Below are 23,958 nucleotides of genomic sequence, written 5' to 3'. Positions count from 1 at the left end.
TAATATAAGTCACGTGTAGCATTACAACGAGGGTGAAGTTGGTGACAGAGCTAGTGTTTGAGCAGATAGTGAGGAAGGGAGGAAGGGGAGTGGATTGTCTAAGAATAACTCTGGATTGCATAGATAAGCAAAACATGTGGGCTAAGGGCTTTCTTTTTCTTTTTCTGTCTGAAAATCAAATTGTTCAGTTCTTCCATTGTGCTTATCTGGAGTGTTGAGATTTTGAATCTTGAGAACATCTCAAAATAACAGAAAATAAGTAAGTCGCTGTGCATTTCCAGTTCCTAGCAGCAGAAATGACAAGGTAGCTAAAAGTGCTAAACCTTGATTGGCAAATGGGCTCTGCGGCCAAGAGCTAGTCAGTATCAAGAGGATCTGGACCTAAAGGGGTCTTTAAAAGTTCGTCGAAAGGCGACCTGGTATTTATTTTTATTTTTTTGTAAAAGTGTATGAGAGAAATTGAAAGCAAACCTAGTTTTCATGTGACTCCAGTCTACCTGCTTGATCGGATCGGCTACCCAGTCGTCTCATGCACATATTTTATTGTCTCAGGGGCACTCTGTATATCGGAGTGTTGAATTAGAAGACACGGCAGTCAGGTTGAAAGAGTGGACATCACACTGATATCATTGTTAGAGGGCCTTAGAGTGAGTATGGAGGAGCAGATAGCAGGATTTCCATGATCACAGACTGTGTGAAAGTGGGATAGTGGAGAGAATAGCAGCCTTATATTATACCATATCAAATGCCATGCTATGGCAGAGAGGCAGGGAGAGTAATCAGGAGGGGTGGAGTGTTTAGCAGCCATGTATCAGTGATGCTGATTAAACACAGAGCTTGTTGGAGAGTAACCCCTGATTAGTAATGATTGTTTATTGACTCAGTTCTAGTGAGTAAGAGCAGAAGGGTGTAACACCAGAAGCCAGGCTGTCTCTCCTTCTGCCTATTAAAGCAGGTTAATACACTAACCATCGCAATATGCACAGCGTGACCTTTTCAAATATCACTGGATGCCAGGCAAATGAGAGACAAATACCTAATTATAGGAATTAATGCTAATTAGTATCGACTGCTTCTGTCTATTCACACAGAGCAGGAAGCCAGAGACACAGATGGCTGTTTGAGTGACAGCAAACAGAAGAAGAGCAATAGCTGCCTACAGAGTGATGTAATGGATATCTTCCTAGCAGCTGATGAATTGATAATACTGATATCATTATAAGATGAGTAGTTTCTCTTGACTACAGTGCTTGCTCTTTAATTGAATGACAAGATGTTCATGTCCAGCCCTTGCCTTTCCATTCGATTCAGTGGGCTGAGATGCCAATTCATTGGACAGGCTAAATGGAAAAATCATTCACTGTCAGGGAGTATCACCATGGGTCCTAACACTTTAATTTGTTCTGTAATAACCTTTGGTAGTTGGTTGACTAGTTCCTTATAACAAATATAAGTGAGTCTTAAACCTAGATTAAAAGATGTGATGTGACCAAGCATCACAAGGGCAATAAGTTCCACATGTGGGTGAAGACTACAGGCTCCACAAGATTCATGACTTTGTCATGTCGGGTGGCAAGTAAAGCAGTCACTCCTTAACCTCAATGTTATCAGGGCCATTTAGGAACTTCTACCTTTAACCTTTCGTGGTCCTATGTCAGACCTCCTTACAATTTTCTCTTTCCTGTCCGACATCAAAAAGAGGTAAAGCACAGGTCTCTAGTCATTTTTGCTCCAGAAAAAGCAGAGAAAACCTTTCAATAGCCGGGTGAGAACGATAGGAGCCGAATAAAAAAAATAAAAAAGGGCGTATCTTATAGACCCATCCACTACAGAGATAACAATTAGATAAACAAAAGAGATAGCTGCTTCTGCAAGAAGTTCTCAAAGAATATCACAGACATTTGCAGAGTTTTTTTGAGATGTTATAGTAATAAAATAATGACCTGGATCGCATTATTGAGGAGTTTGGTGATAAAACAAGTGATCAGGAGAGGATTTATCAGTATGCACGTCTATAAAGAGATATGTGAAAATTACAATGAACAAGGGGTGGTGCTTGGCTGGAGAGACAGTACCGAGTGTCCTTTTGCAATTCAATGCCTTTTAAACCTGTTTTACTCTGAAAAAACAATATTTTAAACAGCTCATGTAAAATAAACAGCACATGTGAAAACAAAATTGGATTTGACGCGTTTGACAAGAGCTGAATAAATGGACTACAAATTAAAATCAGCTCTTTTCAACAGGAAGCCAAAGTAGGGCTTGAACATGGGAGGGATGTGTTAATTCATTCCAATGCAAGTCAAAACATGTGTTGCAGCACAGAGAACTTAAAAAAAAAAAGAAGAAAAAAGTGTAACAATAGTCAATTGTTGAGGAAGAGAAGGAACGAATCAGAATCCCAACATCAGTAGATGAGGACATTGCCTGTTATGTCTGTATTTCTCAAATGATAAAAGGCAGATCTAACAATAGGCAACTGTGTGCATCAAAAGACCAAAGAAGGCTGAAGCTGGTGACTATCAGAATGACAAGATCCGGCCAGAAGCATTCAACTGCAGACATCCAGGTCAGAGATGGCTTGAGAAACCCACTATAGTCAGATGGTAAGAAGGAAAAATAAATCAGGATATACCAGGCATAGCATTGCTTTCATTGAAATGAAACACCTGAAATACCACAAGAGACTTTTAGACTAGATTTAAAAAAAAAAAAAAAATCCAATAGAAAGGGTTTTCATTATCTTGGAACAAAGAAAAGAGAAAAACTGTTACCTTGACCGAGACACTTGATCCTGGGCATGGAAAGTAAATCAAGGGTAGGAGGAGCCAATTAATGATAACCTGACTTAATTACAGCCCACGCTGTTGAGCCACAAGATTGGAAACTGGAAAATATTTAGATCAGATAGAAATGTGTGTATGGTATGTGAGCTGGGCCCAACTTGCTGAGAAGACACATGCAACTATATATTACATCACTCAGGCAGCAACCAGAGAGATTTCATTACAGGGTTGATGCATTTTAACAAAAGCATTTATATTATCAACCATCCTCTGTCAAGATGCACAATACCCTGCTGTGAGGGTTTGGTAAAAAAAAAAAAAATCATTAAAAATCAGCCACCCATTGAAATAGCAATGCAAAACAAAGAAAAACAAATGACTTTAAACAAATTGTAACAGGATAGTGTCAGGCCCCAGATGTTATCAGCAGGAACAAGACTCAGAGGTTTGAAAACTGCAGTTTAAAGTGCTGGTGCGCACATTTATTAACAAAACACATGAATAAAGCAAACAGGCACAGTGGCCACAATAAAAGGTTTACACAAAATAAATACCAAACAAATTATGCTATGGGTGGGCAATGATATTCCCCACACACTCACCAGCACTCCACTCAAACAACACCTCCCAAGCAAAGCATTTTTCCCCTCCTTAAATACCATGTGGCTGGAGCCTAATTAACCATTAATTATTCAATTAAGGCTCTAGCCACATTCTCACATATTATATGGCAGGGAGGTCTTTAACCCCCTCCCTGCCAACCCTGTATTCCCAACATCCACTATTTACATGTAGGGTTTCACCCTGCCATAGAAATAACAAGTTTAAATTGTTGGCTTCAACCCACTGTCTCACCTCCCTAAGCCCCATTCTTTGCAGGACTGAATATACAGGCTATTTTCAGCCTACTATACACACACCTGCATCATTTAAACCAAACTGAATAATTAATTAATTTGACCAATCAATGCCCAATTATCTCCATCCCATCCACATTCTCACATGGAAATTGTATTTAAATCAAGGCCCAGACTTAAACCTTCCCCTTGTTCAGTTAATCTACACATTTAACAACAAAAACTTATACTATTGAACATTTATACAATAAATAAACACATTTAAATAGGCACATAAAGACTGTTATTGATGTCCATTTATATACTGTAGAATATGGGAGTAAAGGAAAATGAGTGCTAGCACAAAATAAACAAGCTATTTGTATAACATAAACCACAACAATAATCAAATTACATGTGACGGTTTCTCACCTCATCACATCTGCTTTGAAAAGCCACTACTGACACTTTTTTGTAGTGACAGACAATTACTACATTCAGTTACAGAAGGTATTACTTGTATTACATTTCTAAGCTACCCCTGGCCTTCTGTTAATTTTAACATTATTGCATGTTTAACTACAGCTGTTTTGGATTACTTGTCTGTGGAATGTTAGTTACTGACAGCCCTGGAGGCTCTTTTTCAGAGGAATCAGTTTTGTTTTCTGGACAGTTAATTAAAATGGTGATTGACAGAATGAGAAATTAAAGCGCTCTGTCTATTTGCAAGTCAGACACAGAGCCCAACAGGGGCAGTAATAGATGACTTGTTCCTGAACGACAAAGGGTTAACAGCGCTGAGGTATTGACTTCCTTTGAGAGGGTTAGGTCATTACGGGGAAGAGATGTGGCAACCCCAATGCACCAAGAAGTTCTCATCCACTGCAGAGTCACCTGGGTATTCTTACAAGCTCCCTGAGAATCTGTTCAGACCTTAGTAAGTGCTTCCTAAAGTTCTTTTCCTGAAGCTTGTTCTTACGCTTATTAGAGAGAGAGTTTGCTGGCAGTAGTTTGATTTCCGTGTACACTGGACAGCCTTCAGCTTGTGAATGCTGACGCAGGTCCTGCTCTAATCAGGTGATGACCCTTTGTTACAAAAGTTACCATTGAGATTAGGCTAATCCAGGGTTCTTTTAAAACTAAGACACGACTTTTAGACGTTCTGGAGCTTCACACTATTACCATGCTGTGGCAGTGTGGCAGGGTGAAAGCCCTGCCGGTGCACAGATGTGTGGTGAAATTGGGTTGGCAGGACATGGGAATGTGGCTGGGGCTGTCAATTGAATAGTGGGTGATTAATTGGGCTCCAGCCACAGGGTACAAAAATGGTAATCATAGGTGTTAATGTTAGAATTAATGTTGGTGATAGGGGTAATAGTTGCTGTTATGTCCATGAGTTTTTGTAGACCTTGTGTTTTGGCCCTTTTTTTGTTTATTAATATGTTTTGTTTAGCGTACTGACTTTGTTTGCTGTAATTGTGGATTAAACGTTTGCACCAGTGCTTCACTGCAGCTTTCTTGTCTCCGGGTCTCCCTCCCTGGTAGAAGCAGCCTTGCCAGTGATGCTACCTTGTCACACATGGCTTCCCCAGTACATCTCCCAGCGGGGGCAGAATGATCTGGTACTACAAACAAGATTCATTCTGTCCAAATTGTGAGTTCTACAACATTCAGCTGCAGCGTACTAACAATGCCTTTGGCATCTAACAGCTTTAACAGGAGTCTGGCAATGGTCATTATAGTGTTCATGTGTTCATGATACCAGCAATCAAGTGCTGAGCTCTTACTGGGTAATGTAAACAGCATGTATTTTGATAATTGTGCAGGTTTAGCAGAGACTGCACATCAGTCTTATTAGCCTGGGCTTGTGTGTATTTTATCCCTAACTGCCTGAAATATCTGTTTACGAGCTTCAGTGACATTTAGGGCCTCATTTTCTAAGTGGCAATGATTTGGGCAGAACTACGTGAGGAAAATTGAGATGACTGCACATGGTATTTCCCAAAGTGTCACATCCAATTTACTAGCTAATTAGAAGCAAAAGTACCGGTTGGAAAAATTCCAATTAGCATACAAATTGTGCATGGAAACAGGTCTGAAGTTGCGTACAGTAATTAGTCGATTGACAACAGATGAAGGAGCTGATGTACGACATGGATAAAAATATGAGAGCAAGATAAAACAAAATATGTTGAAATAATTTTGTTTCAATTTAGAATAATATTTTGTATCACTTCAATAGCAAAAAGCAAAAAATGAAAGACTCCCCAATCTGGCTCTGCAGCTATCTGTAATGGATTTCCACTGTATCAGCAGTGGCTGTGAGGAGTGAGCGTGTGTTTGTAAGAGTGAGGTCTCTGAAATCACAGGAGATGAGTGAAGGCTTAGCTCTGCCTCACAGTTCCCTCCATTCAGCTAGCTGTTTTCATGAGCCTTTTGTTTAATGACAGATACCACTGCCACTATTGTACAGCAGTCTCTGACTAAGAGAACAACCCTCAGGAAGCAAGTGAAGTGTTCTCTTATCCGAAGTGTTCACGAAGATGGAGTTGACCACCAGACACAAAGAATCAGTAAATCAGTATATATTATTTGCCATGATGGACGTGCATCAACATATGAAATGAACAGAAAAAGTAAAAGAAAAGCAATAGGCAAGTGTATGTTAATAAACTATAATAATAAAGTAACAGACAAACTAACATTAATAAACTAACTGTCAAGCTAAATTAACACAGCATGTGAAAACGTTAAAAAATGCAGCAGTAGCTCTAGGTTAATTATGAATATATGTATAGCAGCAATATTCAAGACACGCACACAATTATTTAACAGAATGGTGAAGCAACTCACCAGAACGGGAAACACTAAATTGTTCCGCGACTTATGTCTGATTCAGGTTTTTTTAAGGAGCTTGAACAATTTCCAACTTTTTGAGGCAAGAGAAACAGCGGCACATTTCGCGTTTGTTTACATGCCATTTTGTAGCAATGAGGTGCACTCGGGGAAATCAGAATACAAAATGTGGCAATGATATGACGGCAGTTCTAGAAAGATTGGATAAACCAATCAGTGTGCCTCAAGACACCCTTGTGATGACAAGTCACGTTTGAAAAGACTGTAAACCATTTGAGTGTATATTGAGTGCTTACAAACCACTATTGTATCAGTTGTGAACGGCTCGTCAGTGGTGCCAAAAATATGTTATTTTAAGCAAAGTTCCTGTTTCTTTAGGTGGAGCATTTATAATGGAAAAAATCTGTTTCACCACAAGGGTGTTCTCTTAGGTGAAGTGTTCTCTTAAGAGGTGTTCCTATACGACTCATATATGACTTTTCCTTCAATAAAATCTAAAAGTTTAAATGCAACCCCTTTGATTTTAATATATAACATTTAGTACTACACTGTGCTGTAAAGTTTGAGGGCAGGTTAATGCATTTTCTATGACAGCAGGGCAGAAGAGTACCGCACAAAACAAGACAGGTTGCCAGGGCTATTCGGATAACAGTGGTGTTCAGATAATCGAAGTTCAGATAGTCATGGTTTTAGAGTATACCCTCATACATTTGTAAGTAAATCTAAAGTGAGATAATTTAAAGCTGCAATATAAAGTTAGAAATATGGTGCTACAGTGGGTAAAAAGGAAAAAAAAAAAATGTAGCCCAGAAATTAAGTAAACAGAAGGTTGTTAAAGCCTTTATTATGTGTGCTGTCTATAACTGTGTTCTTCCATCACAAAAGACCACATCACATGTGCCTAATAAACATTTTAACACAGCACAGTTTAAGTGACAAACTGTACAAATAAATACATAAACAGACACATAGGTGGATTTTGATCTTGTCTTTGACAGGAATGTTTTATTTTTTGCCAGCTGTTAAAATATATTACTTTATTTAAAAAAAGAATAATCTTGCTTCTTAACAATTCTGTTTAAATTTCATTAAATACATTGATGTTATTTACATTTTAAATAAAGTAAAGAATCACTCAACATTGTTTATTTTATGCAAATTGGTAAGCATATATTACATTTACAAACTTAAATGTATTTTTTCAGTTTTGTGTAAAATCCTTGTTGCCAATTACTTAAGTCATTCAACTTAAAGTCAACTTAAACATACCTGTGCTAGCAGTGGACTTTGTTTGAAAACAAACAAATAATTGTTTAGTTTTTTTAGTACTATCAAGCCCTGGCTTTCATTTTCAACTGGACAAGGTATTAGAAAGTGAGCTGGTACAGGAGGAATCACTTTCATTTGTACCTGGAGGTTAAAGTTTTTTTTTTCCTCCATTGACGTCTAACACAAAATCAAGCTTCTTGAATCTAAAACAGGAACTCGGTGCTAACTTGCCATTTCATATGTACCATTTTTGTAACCCTACAAGTGCAAAACTTTTTTTAGTCGTATTTATTTATTTATTCATGTGTTTTATGATTCAAATGTGCACTTCTAGATCGACTCATTTCAGATCAAATGCTTCTGAGAGACAGCAAATGTTCCTTTATCTGGCACACTGTTTCCAGCTAATTCATCTGACAGCTCATTTTAGCCAACTCACAGCTTTCTCAGGCTTATTTGCATGGTTTAAGCATTCAAACAGTGGCAGTTTTAAATCAGGCAGGTTGGAGAAGGGTTGTTGGCAGCTTACAGTATTTACCATTTCAGGTCCTGTGCATGATAAGAGCCATCTCCCACACTTTGATTGCTTTTCCATTTCAGTTTTTTAAATTGATTATAGCTAACAAAATAGCATACATTATACAGGTCTCAAATCAGCAGTTTTGAAAGAAACATTTATTTTCATTTTAAAGCAAGATATTTACTACTGCACTAGGTCAAATAAATCGCATTTAAAGTTTGATATTCATGAAACAAAGTAAAGTGTGATATTCTTGAAACTTTTCTGAACTGCTAAAGTCTATGAAAGATAACTTTAATTAAAGGTCCCAATGTTTCTTCACATATGAATATCTGTGTCAGTTGTTAGCAGACTTGTCAACCCCTAAAAGTGAGACCCCTACTGAAAAACCTTGGGATTGATGAAAACCCTTAAACCTAGTGTGGAAGGGTGGTGGGTAATTCACTGACACAGGAGACAGACAGGAGGATTTGGCAACACCGCACAGGTGCCCAGTTTTATTTTCGGGGTGCTGTTTTTCAGTTTATCCGCAGATGGCGCTGTGGGTCCGTGGTCTGATTTACCAACGATGGTAAACAGAACCACGGGCATACCAAGCGATGGTACACAATACCGACGCCTTGCAGGTGCTCAAAGAAATAACAACGAAAACAGAAGGCAAAAATAACAAAGGACAAAATAACACAATAACAAAACTACAAATAAAAGGTGCTGCACTCTGCAGCAATATCCCGGTTGCCACTGCCCGTGCGACCTGGATCTCCGTCCTACGCTGCCGGCTACCTAGCCTGCTCTGTTATATTTTTAAGGGGTCTGCCCAAGGGTTCCCCGCTCCCACTGTCTCACTGTGACACTTCCGTGTCTTTTTCTCTCCCGGCTGGTTCTTGGTCCTCGACCAGCATTTCCGCACTCTCAGCGAGTCTATAAGGGCAGACCTGAGGAGACAGCAGAGCGTTATTTTATAGGACCAACAATCACCCAAGAGTCGCCTCTCAGCCATTCAGAGAGGGGGAAAGTCCACACACCGACTTTCCCACTTCCCCATGTCACTGCCATGACTCACAGGCGGTTGTTGGGCGACTGCAGCCCATGAACACGCCAGCAGAGTCAGCACAGATCTCTCCCTGCTACACCTAGACTTAAGGACTACACACACCAGACAGGAGCGAGCAATTTGAGGTGAATAAAGTATGCACACCGGAAGCGAAGCAAACGACACGAACAGCAAGAATACATAAAAAAAGACAACTGTAGCTAGTCATGAAAAGAAAATACTATCGCCTTTTGCTCCTTTTGTGGAGATGAAATAAAATAAATAAAACAAAGAAATAGAGTATGGGTACACAACACACTAAAAAAAATTGGCAATTGAACAGTGACTGTTTATATGTGATCTGTTTTAACATGTAAATTATTTAAAAAGAATACAGCTACACATTTATTTGGAAATATTGAGTAAATTAGTTTAATTGATTTTCAATTAATAAAATCTTCAAAGTTATTGGGTGAATGTGATTAATATTATTGGTCAATATTATGAAAACAAAGAAGTGTAATTTTACAGAAATATGAAACCAATGTGTGGGGCTCCCCATCACTTTGAGTAAAATGAAGGTGTGCCATGTGCGTCTTTCTTTTTATTGTCTTTGTAACCACTGACACTGGCATCATAAAGAACATTATATTTTTTGACTTTATTAATTCAATTCTCATTGATGTCCATTTTTTTATTTCTATGGTAATATCTGCTTAAGCGAGACAGTACCTATGACCTTATTTCTGATTGGTCCATTGCGACGTGTACAGCGGGTAGCGCATACAGAAATAAAACAAATGTATTTCTACATTTGCTTGCAGTGTGCATTACACCATTTAAATAAATAGTTTTAATTATTTTTTATTCGCTCGCTCGTGTCTTTCGCATCCGGTGTGCATAGCCCTTTACAGTTAAGAATTGGAGGAAAACACCTCAAAAATATTATGCATGCTCTTTGTTATACGCCTGAGGTTATGCTCTGCAAGAAAGTGTCAAAACAGCATTTCTGCCTTTGTGACCACTTTGGTTATTGGTGTTGGTTTCTGAATGTACGATGTTATTGACTTATTTAGAAGAATACATCATCTCCCTTTCAGGTGGCTCAATTTCTCGCTCTTAAACGCCTCTCTGAGTGATTTGTATACAGAAACATAGAACTCTTGTGCAGGCAAGGCTAGTCTATTTTTGAAAAAGGGGGTTGCTAAATGAGTTTGCGTAGCAGCTATAGACTAATGTAAACTTCTTCATAGTGAACACCCCCATAACAAATAAAATAATAATAATAACCTTGGAGGGTTATAATTGATTTCTGTCTTTATCATGCACAAGGTGCATTTCATAGTATCGCAAACATTAACAAATCAGTGCTGATAAATTACATTATGGTTAGACCAGTTGGTCATTTGGCCTGTGCTTTTACAAATGACTGAAACCAGGTAGATGTCAAAAATCGTAAGAACATTGCACAGACGTGAGACCCTCGAAATTGTGAGTTTGAAGGGTAAGTCTTCAGACTTGACATGTCTGTTAGGGTGTGCAGTTCTCTCCCTTGCATTAGTACCAGCGCTGCTGAGGTGAGCATGTACTGGGCTCAGCTGGTCCTTTGAGTTTGCTTGTTTACCCCCAGGCTTGGTCTCCTAAGACTTGACTCTACAGGTGACCTGTCACAGAAGGATAAAGTGCATATTGTATGTTAATTCATACACCAAGTGCTGAAAGACAGCTCTCGTTGAGTAAACTTTTTTTTTATTTTTATTTAGTTCTCTACCATTGGCGAATAACCAAAAAGCCTTCCTAATTGTTTATGACTGTCTTCATGACTGAAATAAACACAGCAGTGTTCTATGCAGCAAAAAACTATATATTAGATGTTGAGTTGAATACGAAAAAGTTATTTTTTTTTTTACTAATGTGTTTGTTTAACCAGGAAATAAATGAGTGGGACGCCAACCGAATTTATAAGGGGGTTCTGGTAAGAAAGCATAATGTAATAAAGTGCTGTCATTACAGCTGTAATCCAATTACCCTGAGATTCTCCTTGTCAGTCAGTGCTATGCTCGGCTATTAAAATGCACATTAACCAGGTGAGACTGGAGTGATCTGGCATCACAATCTGAACCCCTTTTACTCATCAGCCAGCTTTGGTCGTCATCTGTTTATCTGATTAGTTCATTTATAGAGTTCAATATGTGACAAACTGATTTTTAGCATTTAGCATTTAGGTTTTAGTAGGGACATTGTTTTCGATTTTTTACCTTTTTTTACCAATATATTCACAGATTTTGTCGAGAATTTTACCTTGCTTAATCTTGGTCTTCCAGGTGCAGTATCACTTAAAACCGCTAGTAGTGCAATTCGTTTTTGATGTGTGTATTGTAAACAAGTGAGAGCTCATCTTTTATACAATGTGCTTGAGTCTTGTCAGGTTTGCTGGGCACTGCAGGTTTAAATTTACTATTTGCATTACTGTTGTCCATCATTTACAGCCAAAGGGGCTGTATTTATTTGAATAAATTAACTATTTATTGAATGTCTGTAAGCATGTTGTAACACACCTTATTGTGGTTATATGATTCTATTTTTTTTTAAGATGCTTTAAGTTATGTGTCTATTTTGTTTTTGTTTAAAAATTGCCTGCACTTAAAGTTTGTTTTAGCCCTATGTTCTAGTATATTTTGTAAACATTCCCCTTGTCTCGCGGAGGTGAGACTGAACCTAGGCAGGCTAGGCAACAATCGATTCTTCCCTCAAGGGGGATCTAGAGGTGAGAAAATACAAGCAATGGGTACAGAACCACACAACAGCGATGCCTAATAAGAAATGTTTACCCACATTTTGTACGTTTGGGATAATTCCTTAAAGCAACAGTAGCCTATACGCAACTTTGACAGTGGTGCAATGCAAACAAGCATCCAAATTCAACACTAAGGGAAGCAATATCAGGGGTCATGTAGGCCTAAGTCTGGTTCTATATGCAAGTGCCTTTTTTCCGCTGTCCACATGTTTCTTTTGTCAATAAGTGTGGGGGCATGGCCCCCAGATCTGGCGCCCCTGGATCAGTTGTTGAATGCGTGTTAATAAATAATGCTACATACGTTGAACAAGTATGTTGTCTTTTATTTCCATTTTAACAACCATTTCTCCCAGTTTTCATTCTGTAGTCATGTGCCTTGACTTTCCCATTGCACAACTATGCTTTTCCTCTGCCTGATTGAAACATATTTCCCCAAGCTAATACAGCTGTTTTCCCCTTCATGCCACACAATGTCAATTATATGTCTATAACTTCCCCGGGAGCTTTACAAACTTTCAGAAATGCTATGATACTAAAGAAAAGCTAGATCAAAAGGTTTTTTTTTTTTTTTTTTACCTTAGTATTAAAACTAGCAGCTTCCTCTGCACTCTGATGCTTGAATTCTCTTTCAGAATTGAAACAAACCATAATATACAGGGTTTTCTTTTTCAGAATAAAACTCTAAACAAGCCGTTAATTGTATTTAAATTATTCCTGTGCTATTAGGAGAGTTTTCCTCCTAAGTGGGGCTTTTTACCTTTCCACTGAACAAGCAGGATAGACAGATCAATAGAGTAGCATAAAGATCATGTGTCAATGATATATACAGTATCGTTACACTGGCCAGGCCACCATTATGAGGAGCTAACTATGACTGTTGTTGTTAGATGATAGCGGTACCCTTCTCAACAAGCATGTTACTAAAACAAATGTAGTGAGAGTTCTGTAAAATTGAAAGTGAGGGATAGTGGCACTGCATACAGTACAATCAGTGAGAACTTTCCTTCACAGCTCCATGAGCATGCTCAGACCTGACCCCCCACCCCCTACCATTCAGACATTGCCCTCTCTCAAGCAGATTCTGGCAGTAGTGTTCGACTGAGTGGTGGTTTTGTGATGTGGATATCCACTGGAGACTAGTTTGAAACCACCAAACTATTTCCAAGTGTGATATGAGTCAGATTCAACCCATCCTAAACTAGATGTAAATCATAAAATAATGAGAATAATCTTCCATAACTATAAAAATGAAATAGCAATGCTAATACAACTAGTAAAATTATATGACAAACATTTTGAGTAGAGTATCATTGTTGGACAAATTTCACAATATGGCAACATGGATCTTGAAGTAGATGTGCTGAGTCTTATTTTCCAAGATTTTAGTTTGAAAGTATTTCATTTATTTCTTTACACTGTTATCCCCAAATGAAGAGATAATGATTTCCTTCAGAGTTGAGAAGACTTTTTCTTTCAGTGTTAGCAGCAGTAACCCCCACTGTCAGCAGCAGAAACACCAGTGTTAGCAGCAGTAACACCAGTGTCAGCAGCAGTAACACCAGTGTCAGCGGTCGGTTACATTTAACTACCTCAAAGAAACAGTTATTGATGCTCATCAGTCTAGAAAGGCTTACAAAACCATTTCTAAGAACTTGGGGCTCCACCAATCCAATATCAGTTTACAAATGGAGAAAGTTCAAGACCACAGTCACTCAGGAGCAGTCGTCCTACCAAAATCTCTCCTAGAATAAACCGGAAAATCATCAAGGAAGTCACAAAGAACCCCAGAGTAATATCCAAGGATCTGCAGGCCACTCTTGCCTTGGCTAATGTGAGTGTTCATGACTCAACTATCAGAAAAAGACTGAACAAGAATGGTGTTCATGGAAGGATAGCCAGGAGGAAACCACTGCTCTCTAAAAAGAACATTACTGCCCGTCTGAAGTTTGCAAAAGAGCACATACTGTAGATGATCCACAAGACTTCTGGAATAATGTCCTCTGGACAGACGAGTCAAAGGCAGAACTTTTTGGCCTCAATGAGAAACGTTATGTTTGGCGAAAACCAGACACTGTGTTCGTACAGAAGAACCTCATTCCAACCGTCAAGCATGATGGTGGGAGTGTGATGGTTTGGGGCTGCTTTGCTGCCAGGACCTGGATGGCTTGCCATCATTAACACTACCATGAATTCTGCATGTATCAGAAGATTCAAGAGGAGAATGTCAGGCCATCCGTCTGTGAGCTGAAGCAGAACCGAAAGTGGGTCATGCAGCAAAACAATGATCCTAAACATACAAGCAGATCTACAAAAGAATGGCTGCAGAATAAGAAATTCTGTGTTTTAGAATGGCTTAGTCAAAGTCCGGACCTAAACCCCATCGAAATGTTGTGGCAGGACCTGAAGCGAGCTGTCCATGCAAGAAAGCCCTCAAATGTCACCGAGCTGAAGCAGTTCTGTAAGGAGGAAGGGACCAAAATTCCTCAAAACCGATGTGACTGACCAACAGTTACAGGAAACGTTTAGTTGAAGTCATTGCTGCTCAAGGAGGGGCCACCAGTTACTGAATCTAAAGTTTCACATACTTTTTCACACATGGATATTGAGTGTTGAATCATTTGTGGATAAATAAATGATGAAAAAGTATCACATTTTTATGTAATTTGTTTAATCAGGTTATCTTTATCTATTATTAAGATTTAGATTAAGCTCAAATAACATTTTAGGTTTGAAATATGGGAAAATTCTAAGGGGTCCACAAACTTTTTCTCGTCACTTTATAATGATTTTTTTTCTCTACTCGAATATGTAATATGCTATTCAAATCTTTTTTTTTTGGTGTGTTCGACTACACTGACCCATCCCTAATTAGGATTATTATAATTCAGTTTTAGCATTGCTGTGACCATATGGTAACAGCTTGGTTGAGGGTTTGCTTGTGAAAAAATGAGTATCATTTGTACACATACATTTTCAAATGTTGAATACTGTATTTTCATTTTGTAATGAGCACACAAATGTGTGCATGTTAAATGCCTGAAGTAACAGATATTGAAAGGCTTCGTTTAGCCACTTTCTTTTGAGACGTTGGCTCGCTTTTGTTACCATACCCAGAAACATGCAAAAAGAGTCATGAAAAAATATATCAATATATTGTGCCAGATAAAATTGCATCCAGGCCAATAAAAACACTAGCTCAGTAGTCCAAGGGGCCAGTAGTTAAAAATCTAAACCTAGAGTCCTGATATTGTTTGACAACTATCGATAGTCAAGCTTGTGCATCGTTTTTGTGTACAGGAAAGCTTTCATTTTTTACATTTTTTCTTTTATCATCCAAGTCAAAAAATTACTCATGCTCTTTACAAATCAAAGTCTTAATAATTCTCAGGAGCTTCCAATGAAATTGTCGTTTTTTAGGATATCGTCATGTAATAAACAAGGCTGTTTGCTGGTCTGCCCTATGTTCTGACAGCTAATCTGTTCTGCTGGTTAACTACATGGGACCTCCGCTGATTTTTTCTTTTCTTTTTTTTTTTTTTTTTTTTTGAGAGGATGCAGGGAGCAGTGGAACCATTTTTAAACTTTTCATTGCATAAAACTACTTCATAGTATAAAGAAAATTATTGGATAGGGATGAAAAAGGGAAATTTTGTCTCTTACATCTACATTTTAGAAACGCTCTGCTGTTACTGTTTTGTGTTTTGTTAAAGTAGTTTTTCTCTGACATTTTTTTTTAAACATTTTTTTTATTTTTATTTGGCTTTGACCCTCAACTGGTACAAATCAGCATGAATAAGATAAAAAAAAAAAAAAAATATATATATATATATATATATATATATATATATATATATATATATATATATATATATAAATTCATATATTTCATATATTACTACTGTATATGCAGAAACTGATGTCATCAATTTAATATGCATAATCATTTTTAAAGCGTTACTTGCAGTATTACACAGTAATCCACAGCTCCACATGTACTACTGTGTTTTTGCTTTATTTTAACCTTTCATATTTTTTAATCTTGTATCGGCTTTTTTGGAGAACGATATATCCATTGTGAAAAATTAAGCATCCCCCCCAGCCTTAATAAATGACATTTCTCTTCAGCTAAACTAAATAAAATAGCACTGAGTAAGTTACCTTTGTTAGTCTGAAGCATGAAAGCTCGCAGTATACCAAAAACTGGTCTGTTAAATACAGTATTTTAGGTTGTAGTGCTACTGGTAATTTACAGGAATATATGTAGTGTTTTTAATCTTTCTTTTAGACATGGAATTTTGTTGAAGGAAACGCAAACAGGTGGCACAGCTCAAAAGAAAATATCCGATTCCGTCACCAAAAGTACTTGTAATTTTCTTTCAATACAATTTAATATTACTGGCAAACAGGTGTGATTAAAATATTGTAGATCAGATTATTAAAACTCCTAGTGTACCTCCATGTCCATTTTGATTAATTTTTCAGTTTAAGAAAATATATTAAATTGGTTATTCTTGGGTAGTCAAAACAAAACATGCTTAGTGTGTTAGAATGTATGGGATTCAATCGCAATGACTACAAATTGTAGATCTCCTATGATTTATATGTGATATACTTCAATGGCAATTCTTTCTTAAAGTTTCAAACAAAAACTAAGATTAAGTCAATTGTCCGGATTGTCAAACCAGACCCCCCTACCTGGTCCCATGAAAATGATGTATTTTGTTTAAAAAAAAAAAGATTGACTTTTTTATTTATGTATTTCTTTATTTATTAACACATGTTCGTTATGCATTTGGGTTTAAAATGAGAAACAAACACCTTGAGTGAGTTGAGACAGTGGCAGATCTTAATAAGGACCGTATTTAACTATATTTGTAATGTAAGTACAGTATCAATTCTTATAATAACTAATATAGCTAAATAAATCATCAATGAGGAAAAACCCCAGCTGGATTCATACAGAGTTAGAGTGGTGGCATTTAGATCTGCCGTTGTTTAGATGATTAGATATCCAGTTATTTAATGACTTGACTAGTTTCAGCTGGGTGAAAGGTATTAAACAAGCGCAATATAACTTTTTAGGGATTGCTTTGTTTCTGTTCCTGTTTGCGATTCAAGTGCAGATGAAACAGTCACAATTGTTGCTGGCATTTCCCAGTCTGCTTTTTCTTGTGCGTTGCCAGTTGTGCTCAATGCATTTTTCAAGCAAAGCTAAATACCTATTTTTCCCTAAAAGCACAGTGTACTTAATTGTGTACATAATGGTGCACAATTTAGCACTGCACCACTGACCAACTTAAGTAAAAACTAACAGTAAACATTTGGCTTATAGGCTACTCATGATAATATGAATTAGTGGTATAATGTAAAATTTGTTGTTACTTCTTACTAATGAGAATTGACTCTTCCCCTGTAAGTATCATAACTTGTCAAAGCGACACCATGATCTATTTTGTGTTAATTGTCTAGGCTGCCAATAATAATAATAATAATAATAATAATAATAATAATAATTAGTAAATGTATGTGTACAAATAATATTCTCATTTTTTCACAAGCAAACCCGCAACCAAGCTGTTACCATATGGTCACAGCAATGTTAAAACTGAATTATAATAATCCTAATTAGGGATGGGTCAGTGTAGTCGAACACACGAAAAAGAATAAAACCAAAAAAAACAATTAAAATAGCATATTACATATTCGAGTACACAAAAAAACCCTTATACATTAGTTACTAGTAGAAGCAAAAGCGTCCTATTTTTATTTTATTTTTTTAATGCGGACGCATAACCAGTGCATATTAAACATAAGAACCCTAATTAATTATGCAATCATTGCAATTAGCAACATTCTATAGTAATCGTATTCTGTTTGAAATTGTTGCCAATTGTTCCTCTCTAATGACTGTACACAGCAGCTTCTGCAACTGTTGCTAGCCAGTCGTGTAACAGCTTCGGGGAGCATGGCACAGGTGAAATTTGAATGTGTAAACTGAAAAAAAAATAACATATATAGCAAGTGCTAAAAGAAGTGTGGTAATCCAAACTTGGGTAAGATTGAAGTTAGAAAGGTAATTTAACGTTATGATGAATATAAAGACATACTAAATGTTAAGCACAACCACACAGTGACTATAAGAAAAGGCAAGATACTTGGAGTTGGAAAGGAGTTATTTGTATTATTTGTTAGAATTAAACAGATGTAGAATATTTAGGTTGCTATATGACAGGTGTTATTTTATTCTGAATACACTACTACAAAAAGTATTATTTGGTGCTACTGTTGCTTTAATTGGAAGAGATACGTGCTGTGATATTTTGCGCCTAAGGAAATAGGGTATTGACTTGTGCCTAAGGAAATAGGGTATTGAACGAAGAAATCTTGTCTTGGACATTGTTTGAACACTTTGTGAACCCGGCTAAACTTTACCGGCTTACACTGTTATGCTGTCTGCTTGTGCTCACGCATCTGCCTTTTATTCTTGGGAGCGTAAGGGACCAGAGTTCAGGTAATCGAATACACAAACATGTTGCACCCTGTGTATTCAAATAGGAAACTATTTGAAATATTCATAATGCTAAATAATAACACTCCTTCTCAGAGCACTGTCGCTTGTGTGGCCAAAGTTAGATGATTCGATCGCATATCTGGGTATCCATCGGGACATCTTACTGTGTGAGACAGGATATGATGTAAACGAAATGTTACATTCACAACGAATAAAGCTGCTGTTTGATCTGCAAGTCTGGGAAACTGAAGCCCCATTACTTTTTTTTCACTGTCATAATGACTCCTCCACGCTAAATGTTCGCCTTCAATACTTAAATAGGTAAAATGAAGACGTAACAGAATGCATTGTACAGGTGATGTTTACATTTAACAAAAGCAATCTTATTTAGATTCTTGTACCTTTGCATGCATAGGTGTTATCCTTCAGTCACCCTCTGCTGCAGCAAACAACAACTCAACTCACACTATTTTATTTGAAAAAATGTTGCACAACTTTCGCTAGAGAGAGCTCGCGAAGATGACGCAAATAATATTCTAATTAGTATAGTGAGGCTTTCTTAGTTTCTTTCTTTCTTACATATTTTCTCTTAGTACATACAACAAAATGTTTACTTTGCTATGTGTCACAACGAAAATGCAAATTGCAGTATGTTTGCACTGCAACTGGCCCAACTTAGTACACCTACCCCATTGAATTATAGAGAAAAAATAAGATAGAAGTATCTTGTGAAAACATTGCAAAGGAATAATGGGAGAGGGGGGAGGTAGTCAGTAACCTATAGCCAAAACAAAAACAAAAATAGACTCAGTTTGATTAATAAAATTAGGAAGCAGTGGCAGCTCTGGTGTGTCAGACAGCTGGTTCAAAGGAAGCCTTCACATCCACACAGAGTGCGACTACTGCTGCTGCTGGAGAGGGAGGGAGCTGAGAGACACAGTCAAATTCTCATCTGGGGGTTACACTGTGTAATATTTACCAGAGGTAGTGGAAAAGGCTCAGTGTAATGCCAAGATCAGGCAGGGAGGAGCAACAACCCAGGCTGCACAAGATCTGGTCATCCCTGCCACTCAAAGAACAAGCCGCTCCATGGAGGTCCCCGTGGAAGAGCCCGCACTTACTTCCCGCAGTTCCGTGGTGAAGTGCAGTGTCTGCAAGGGCATGCTCCTAGTGCTCATCCTGCTCTTCTTTCTCCTCTCTCTCCTGGGCAGCTGGGCGCTGCTGAGGGTGATGCTGGGGCGCTCCGATACCCCCTTTAGGATATCCATGGAGTACACCGGACAGGGCACACAGGACACTGCAGCTCTGGATTCCATCTACACATCCAGCTGCACCACAGGTAAGAGGTGTTGTTTTAGCAGCGCGCTACTTTTCCACAAGTTTCTAATTCTCTTTGAACTGTTTATGTATATATTTTGGGTTTCTGGTTGAAATCATCTGCCACTTCTGCCAATAGATTAACAAACAGGTTTAGTGGCAGTTTGACAGCACCTGCGGAAGATGTGTTATTTTTGGCACATTAACGGACAGTTTATAAAAGATACTTAGTTAAAATGTTTTCATAATTGTATTGGAATGTTTTCAGATAATATATTTGTATAGAAATATTTGGTATTTATGAGTCAAAATACTATATAAATTAAATAATTTTTTTTTTAAAAAAGTACTTGCATGCTATGTGACTGCATGTGTGGTCAAATATTTCGCATTTTGCAGCTTGCACAATTTGCCTTGCATGGCTGTTGGGCATGTTGGTCAATGTGGAAACCAATGATTCTTGTACTGAATAACAAGATGAAATACTGTATTGGATGTTGTCTGAGTGGCACCAGTTTCAATTAAAAACTTTCCTCCATTTTCGGACTTAGAAAGGATGGTTACCAGTGGCTTGAAAATGCTTCTATTTAATTTTAGAATAATATAACAATATGTTTTCTCATTTTTGTTGGACTTGAGATACCTTAATTTGTTAAACATAAGAGCTACAGAGCTACCTCTGAAGATGCAGTAGTTGAGAGCCGTGGGTAAGAGATTGTGCAATTTGTGTTCCACTAATAATGCAAGTGCTTGAATAATTACATTATGGGACAAATTGGAGCCACAGCTATACCGCCTTATAATCTTTTAACGAGAAGCACTGTAAAATAAGACTGGTAAACACTTTTAAAATTATAATCCATTTGAAGTATTTTTTTTCTTTTAATTTTAGTTAATATATTACAATGCACTTCTCCCTTTACAAATACAGCACAGGTACACACCATCACATTATAATATTAGTAATGTGTGCTACTGTTGAGAAAAGAGTAATAAATTCAAATCTATAGACCATATTGGGGTCTCCTTAGATAACAGCACAAAAAACTGTCTATGTGACTGGGATGAATTAGGGCAACATTTAAATACAGCTTTCCCTTCTTTTTATAATAACCCTATTTAGCATTTCGGCTATTCACACGTCATATTACAGTGTAAATGGTAAAGGTGAGTCCGCACAGGTAGTGCTTGAAGTGCCTGACCGACTCTACCTCTGCCAGCCGCTCCTGTCGGGTCACACAGTATCTTCTTTCAGGTTTACTGCGTGAATGGCTATAGTATGCCACCGCCTGCTTGCCATCGGGTCAAGGCTGGGCCACCACAGCTCCGATTCCCTCATTACTCGCGTCCGTGTCTAGGAGGAACGGCAGGTTGGGGTCCGGGTGAGAGTGCCTGCTAGAGGGTATGCAAAGAAGCCTGGCGCTCCTCATTCCATACAAAGGGCTCTCCTTTCTTTAGTAAAGCAGTCCCCTGCCCATGGAGAAGGCCATCTGGCCTTGCTACTGGCAGTGGTTCTCCCATCTTTGACGTCCCTGAACACCTGCTGCACTGAACTGTTGACCCTGGGCCAGAATGTTCCAGAAGACGGTTACAGCAGGCCCAGGGTCGTTACAATATAAAATAGAAAAACATTATAAAAATAACACCTTTTTGTATAACAATTAACATAGTTTCTTTTGTAAATTTGATTATTCAGAGTATACAGTGTTCTCTCTGCAGCAGTCTAGCCTAGCGCACATATATATATATATACCACGTACCCGAAATTTTCAACAAAAGAATACATATCTATGTAAATTCAAGCACTTAGAATCCTATTAATACTCGTTCCGCTCTTTTCTTATCTTTTAAAGTGTTCCAGACATTAACATAATCCCGGTTGTATGAACGTTTTTTATTGAAACATTGTAACGCCTTTTTGCCTGTATTTCCGACTATGGGCAAGTTGCAGGTAAATTTCCCACTCCATCGCAGATGTTTGAAGTGGGCAATTTCTCCTTAGGAGGAAATTAGGACCCATGTGTCATTCATCACCTGTGGAATACATTTCTCAACTTCTACTCGTTCGCCAGAAGAAAGAGAATTTCTGTTGTAATACTCCTTGTGTTTTGCGATGTGTTCTCTTTAAACCTCACTTAATTTGACTTTTTTTTAATTTTTTCTTTTTTTTTATGTTTTGTTGAAACTCACTGTCCAGTATATAGATGTGTCACACTCAGGATGGTATTTCCTCTTTGGAAATCAAAGTACAGATCACTAGTCGAATCCGTGTGTTTCTGTCAAAGCTGTTTAAAATGCAGTCTGTCTGATGAAGCCCTGTTCTTTTAATCACTGTGTACAAGGAGATGGATGTGCCAGCTCTTGATAAATAGTGTGCCAACATCATCAATGGCATGTTTTGGAAGTTGGGACACGTGTCACCAAGTTTGCTCTGCTTGATTGTTCCAATTACTGAGTATTAGTCTGGTCTGAAGGAAATATCCTTAATCATCCAATGGGTTATGTTGCCCTTCTCCGTATCCCCCTCTCATTGTTTTCTTTTATTAATTGTTTGTTGCTTTTACCAATCTGCAACATTTGCATTAACTTACAGCGATGGCCAAAAGTTTTGCACCACCGATATTAGATTAATTTAGATATTTTATTTAATATCATGTAATCAAAGAAAGTACAAAAGTCTACCGGAAGCCATAATAGTAGTACAGTATTTCATGTCACATTTTAAAATGTTTGTCAGTTTTTAATTAAGTATATATAAAACTACAAAGTGGTATGTAATTCAATATTTTAAAGTAACATTATTGAGCTGGTTTCGTGCGACTTTATGAAGCAAAACTAGTTAATTCTACTATAAAACTAATATATAGCTATATATATATTAAATAAACTGAACATAATAAATACATTTATTAATCAGATTATTCTGCGTTTAATTGCAACTGTGGTACCATTTCAGTAGAGCGCAAATTGTAAAGATGTAATTGACCTGAAACCTTCAGACAGAAGGGGTACAGTTTTAAAAAAATGTTGAAAACCACTGCTTTATTAGAACTTCTGAATGTTTTTTTTTTTGCCGCATCACACATATGACCTGTGTCAAATTTTGATTTTATTCTGTTTGGTAGTGCTTGGTTTTAATTTTGTATCTATTTTCTCACTTTTTAGTAAAATGTATAATGCTTTATTTTAAGTGTATATTTTATTACTGTTACTTTTTAAAGCAGCTTACTAACATGTTAACAAATGTATTTCATGTGTTTCATGTTTTAGTTCAAGAAAGTGCTGTAGTAAAAGCATAGCAAGGTGTAATAACTCATAGTGAATGCATTGTAAAGCTGAGAGATGTGTGGTAAAGCATATTAAAAACCAGGGCCAACTGTGGTAAATGTAAAGCATAACCATGGAAGGGTGGAAAAACTGCAATATTACTGAGCATATTTCCCCAGGTAATCTTTTATGAGGATTGTTAATATGTAGTGGCTTGTTTATCATTTTCAGGTAAAGTACAGTACCCTAACCCCAACCCCTTAAATCTCATTTAAGTGGGTTCATTAAAAAACAAACAAACCTTTCAATAGCTTATAAATAGGTTTTTATGTATTAGCTGTTAACAACGTATGACCACATTTTACTATGCTATTTTACTATGTGTTTTAGGGTCTCCTCCGGGCTTGCAGATAACACTGCAGGGGAAGTACACCTGCCGGGATGGGACGACAATCAGCCTGGACAGAGTGTGTAACTTTCAGAGAGACTGTGTGGCGGAAGAAGATGAGGGGCCAATGTGCCGTGAGTAACACCTCCCTTTCAGACCTTGGTTTTGTTTAATTAGTTATTTGTATATGATTGGTAACTGTGAATGCAGTCTTGTAAAGTTGCTTAAATTATGTATTCATTGAGAATACATTCAATGAGAAACGAAGATATTAGGCTAGACTGTCAAAGCTATTTACTCCATAACGTCATTAGCACGATTTTTTCAGATAGTAATGTATAAACGCACCCGGTAGAGTTACCAAATCAGAAATAAAGA

The 23,958-nt window shown here is 37.4% G+C and overlaps 1 protein-coding gene across 1 annotated transcript in view; it reads left to right on the top strand.

The window, feature by feature from the left end:
• Positions 1 to 23,958, top strand: part of LOC121317698 (ALK tyrosine kinase receptor-like) — a 113,253-nt gene that overhangs the window by 42,726 nt on the left and 46,569 nt on the right. Inside the window, exons 4-5 of the mRNA XM_041253853.1 lie at positions 19,820 to 19,947; positions 23,583 to 23,714. Of these exons, the coding sequence (XP_041109787.1) occupies positions 19,820 to 19,947; positions 23,583 to 23,714 (260 nt within the window). The remainder of the gene's footprint in view (positions 1 to 19,819; positions 19,948 to 23,582; positions 23,715 to 23,958) is intronic.

The sequence above is a fragment of the Polyodon spathula genome, chromosome 6 (genome assembly GCF_017654505.1).
Source record: "Polyodon spathula isolate WHYD16114869_AA chromosome 6, ASM1765450v1, whole genome shotgun sequence".
Lineage (NCBI taxonomy): Eukaryota > Metazoa > Chordata > Actinopteri > Acipenseriformes > Polyodontidae > Polyodon > Polyodon spathula.
The sequence above is the reverse complement of the archived record's forward strand: the minus strand, read 5'-3'. Positions and strand labels throughout refer to the sequence as shown.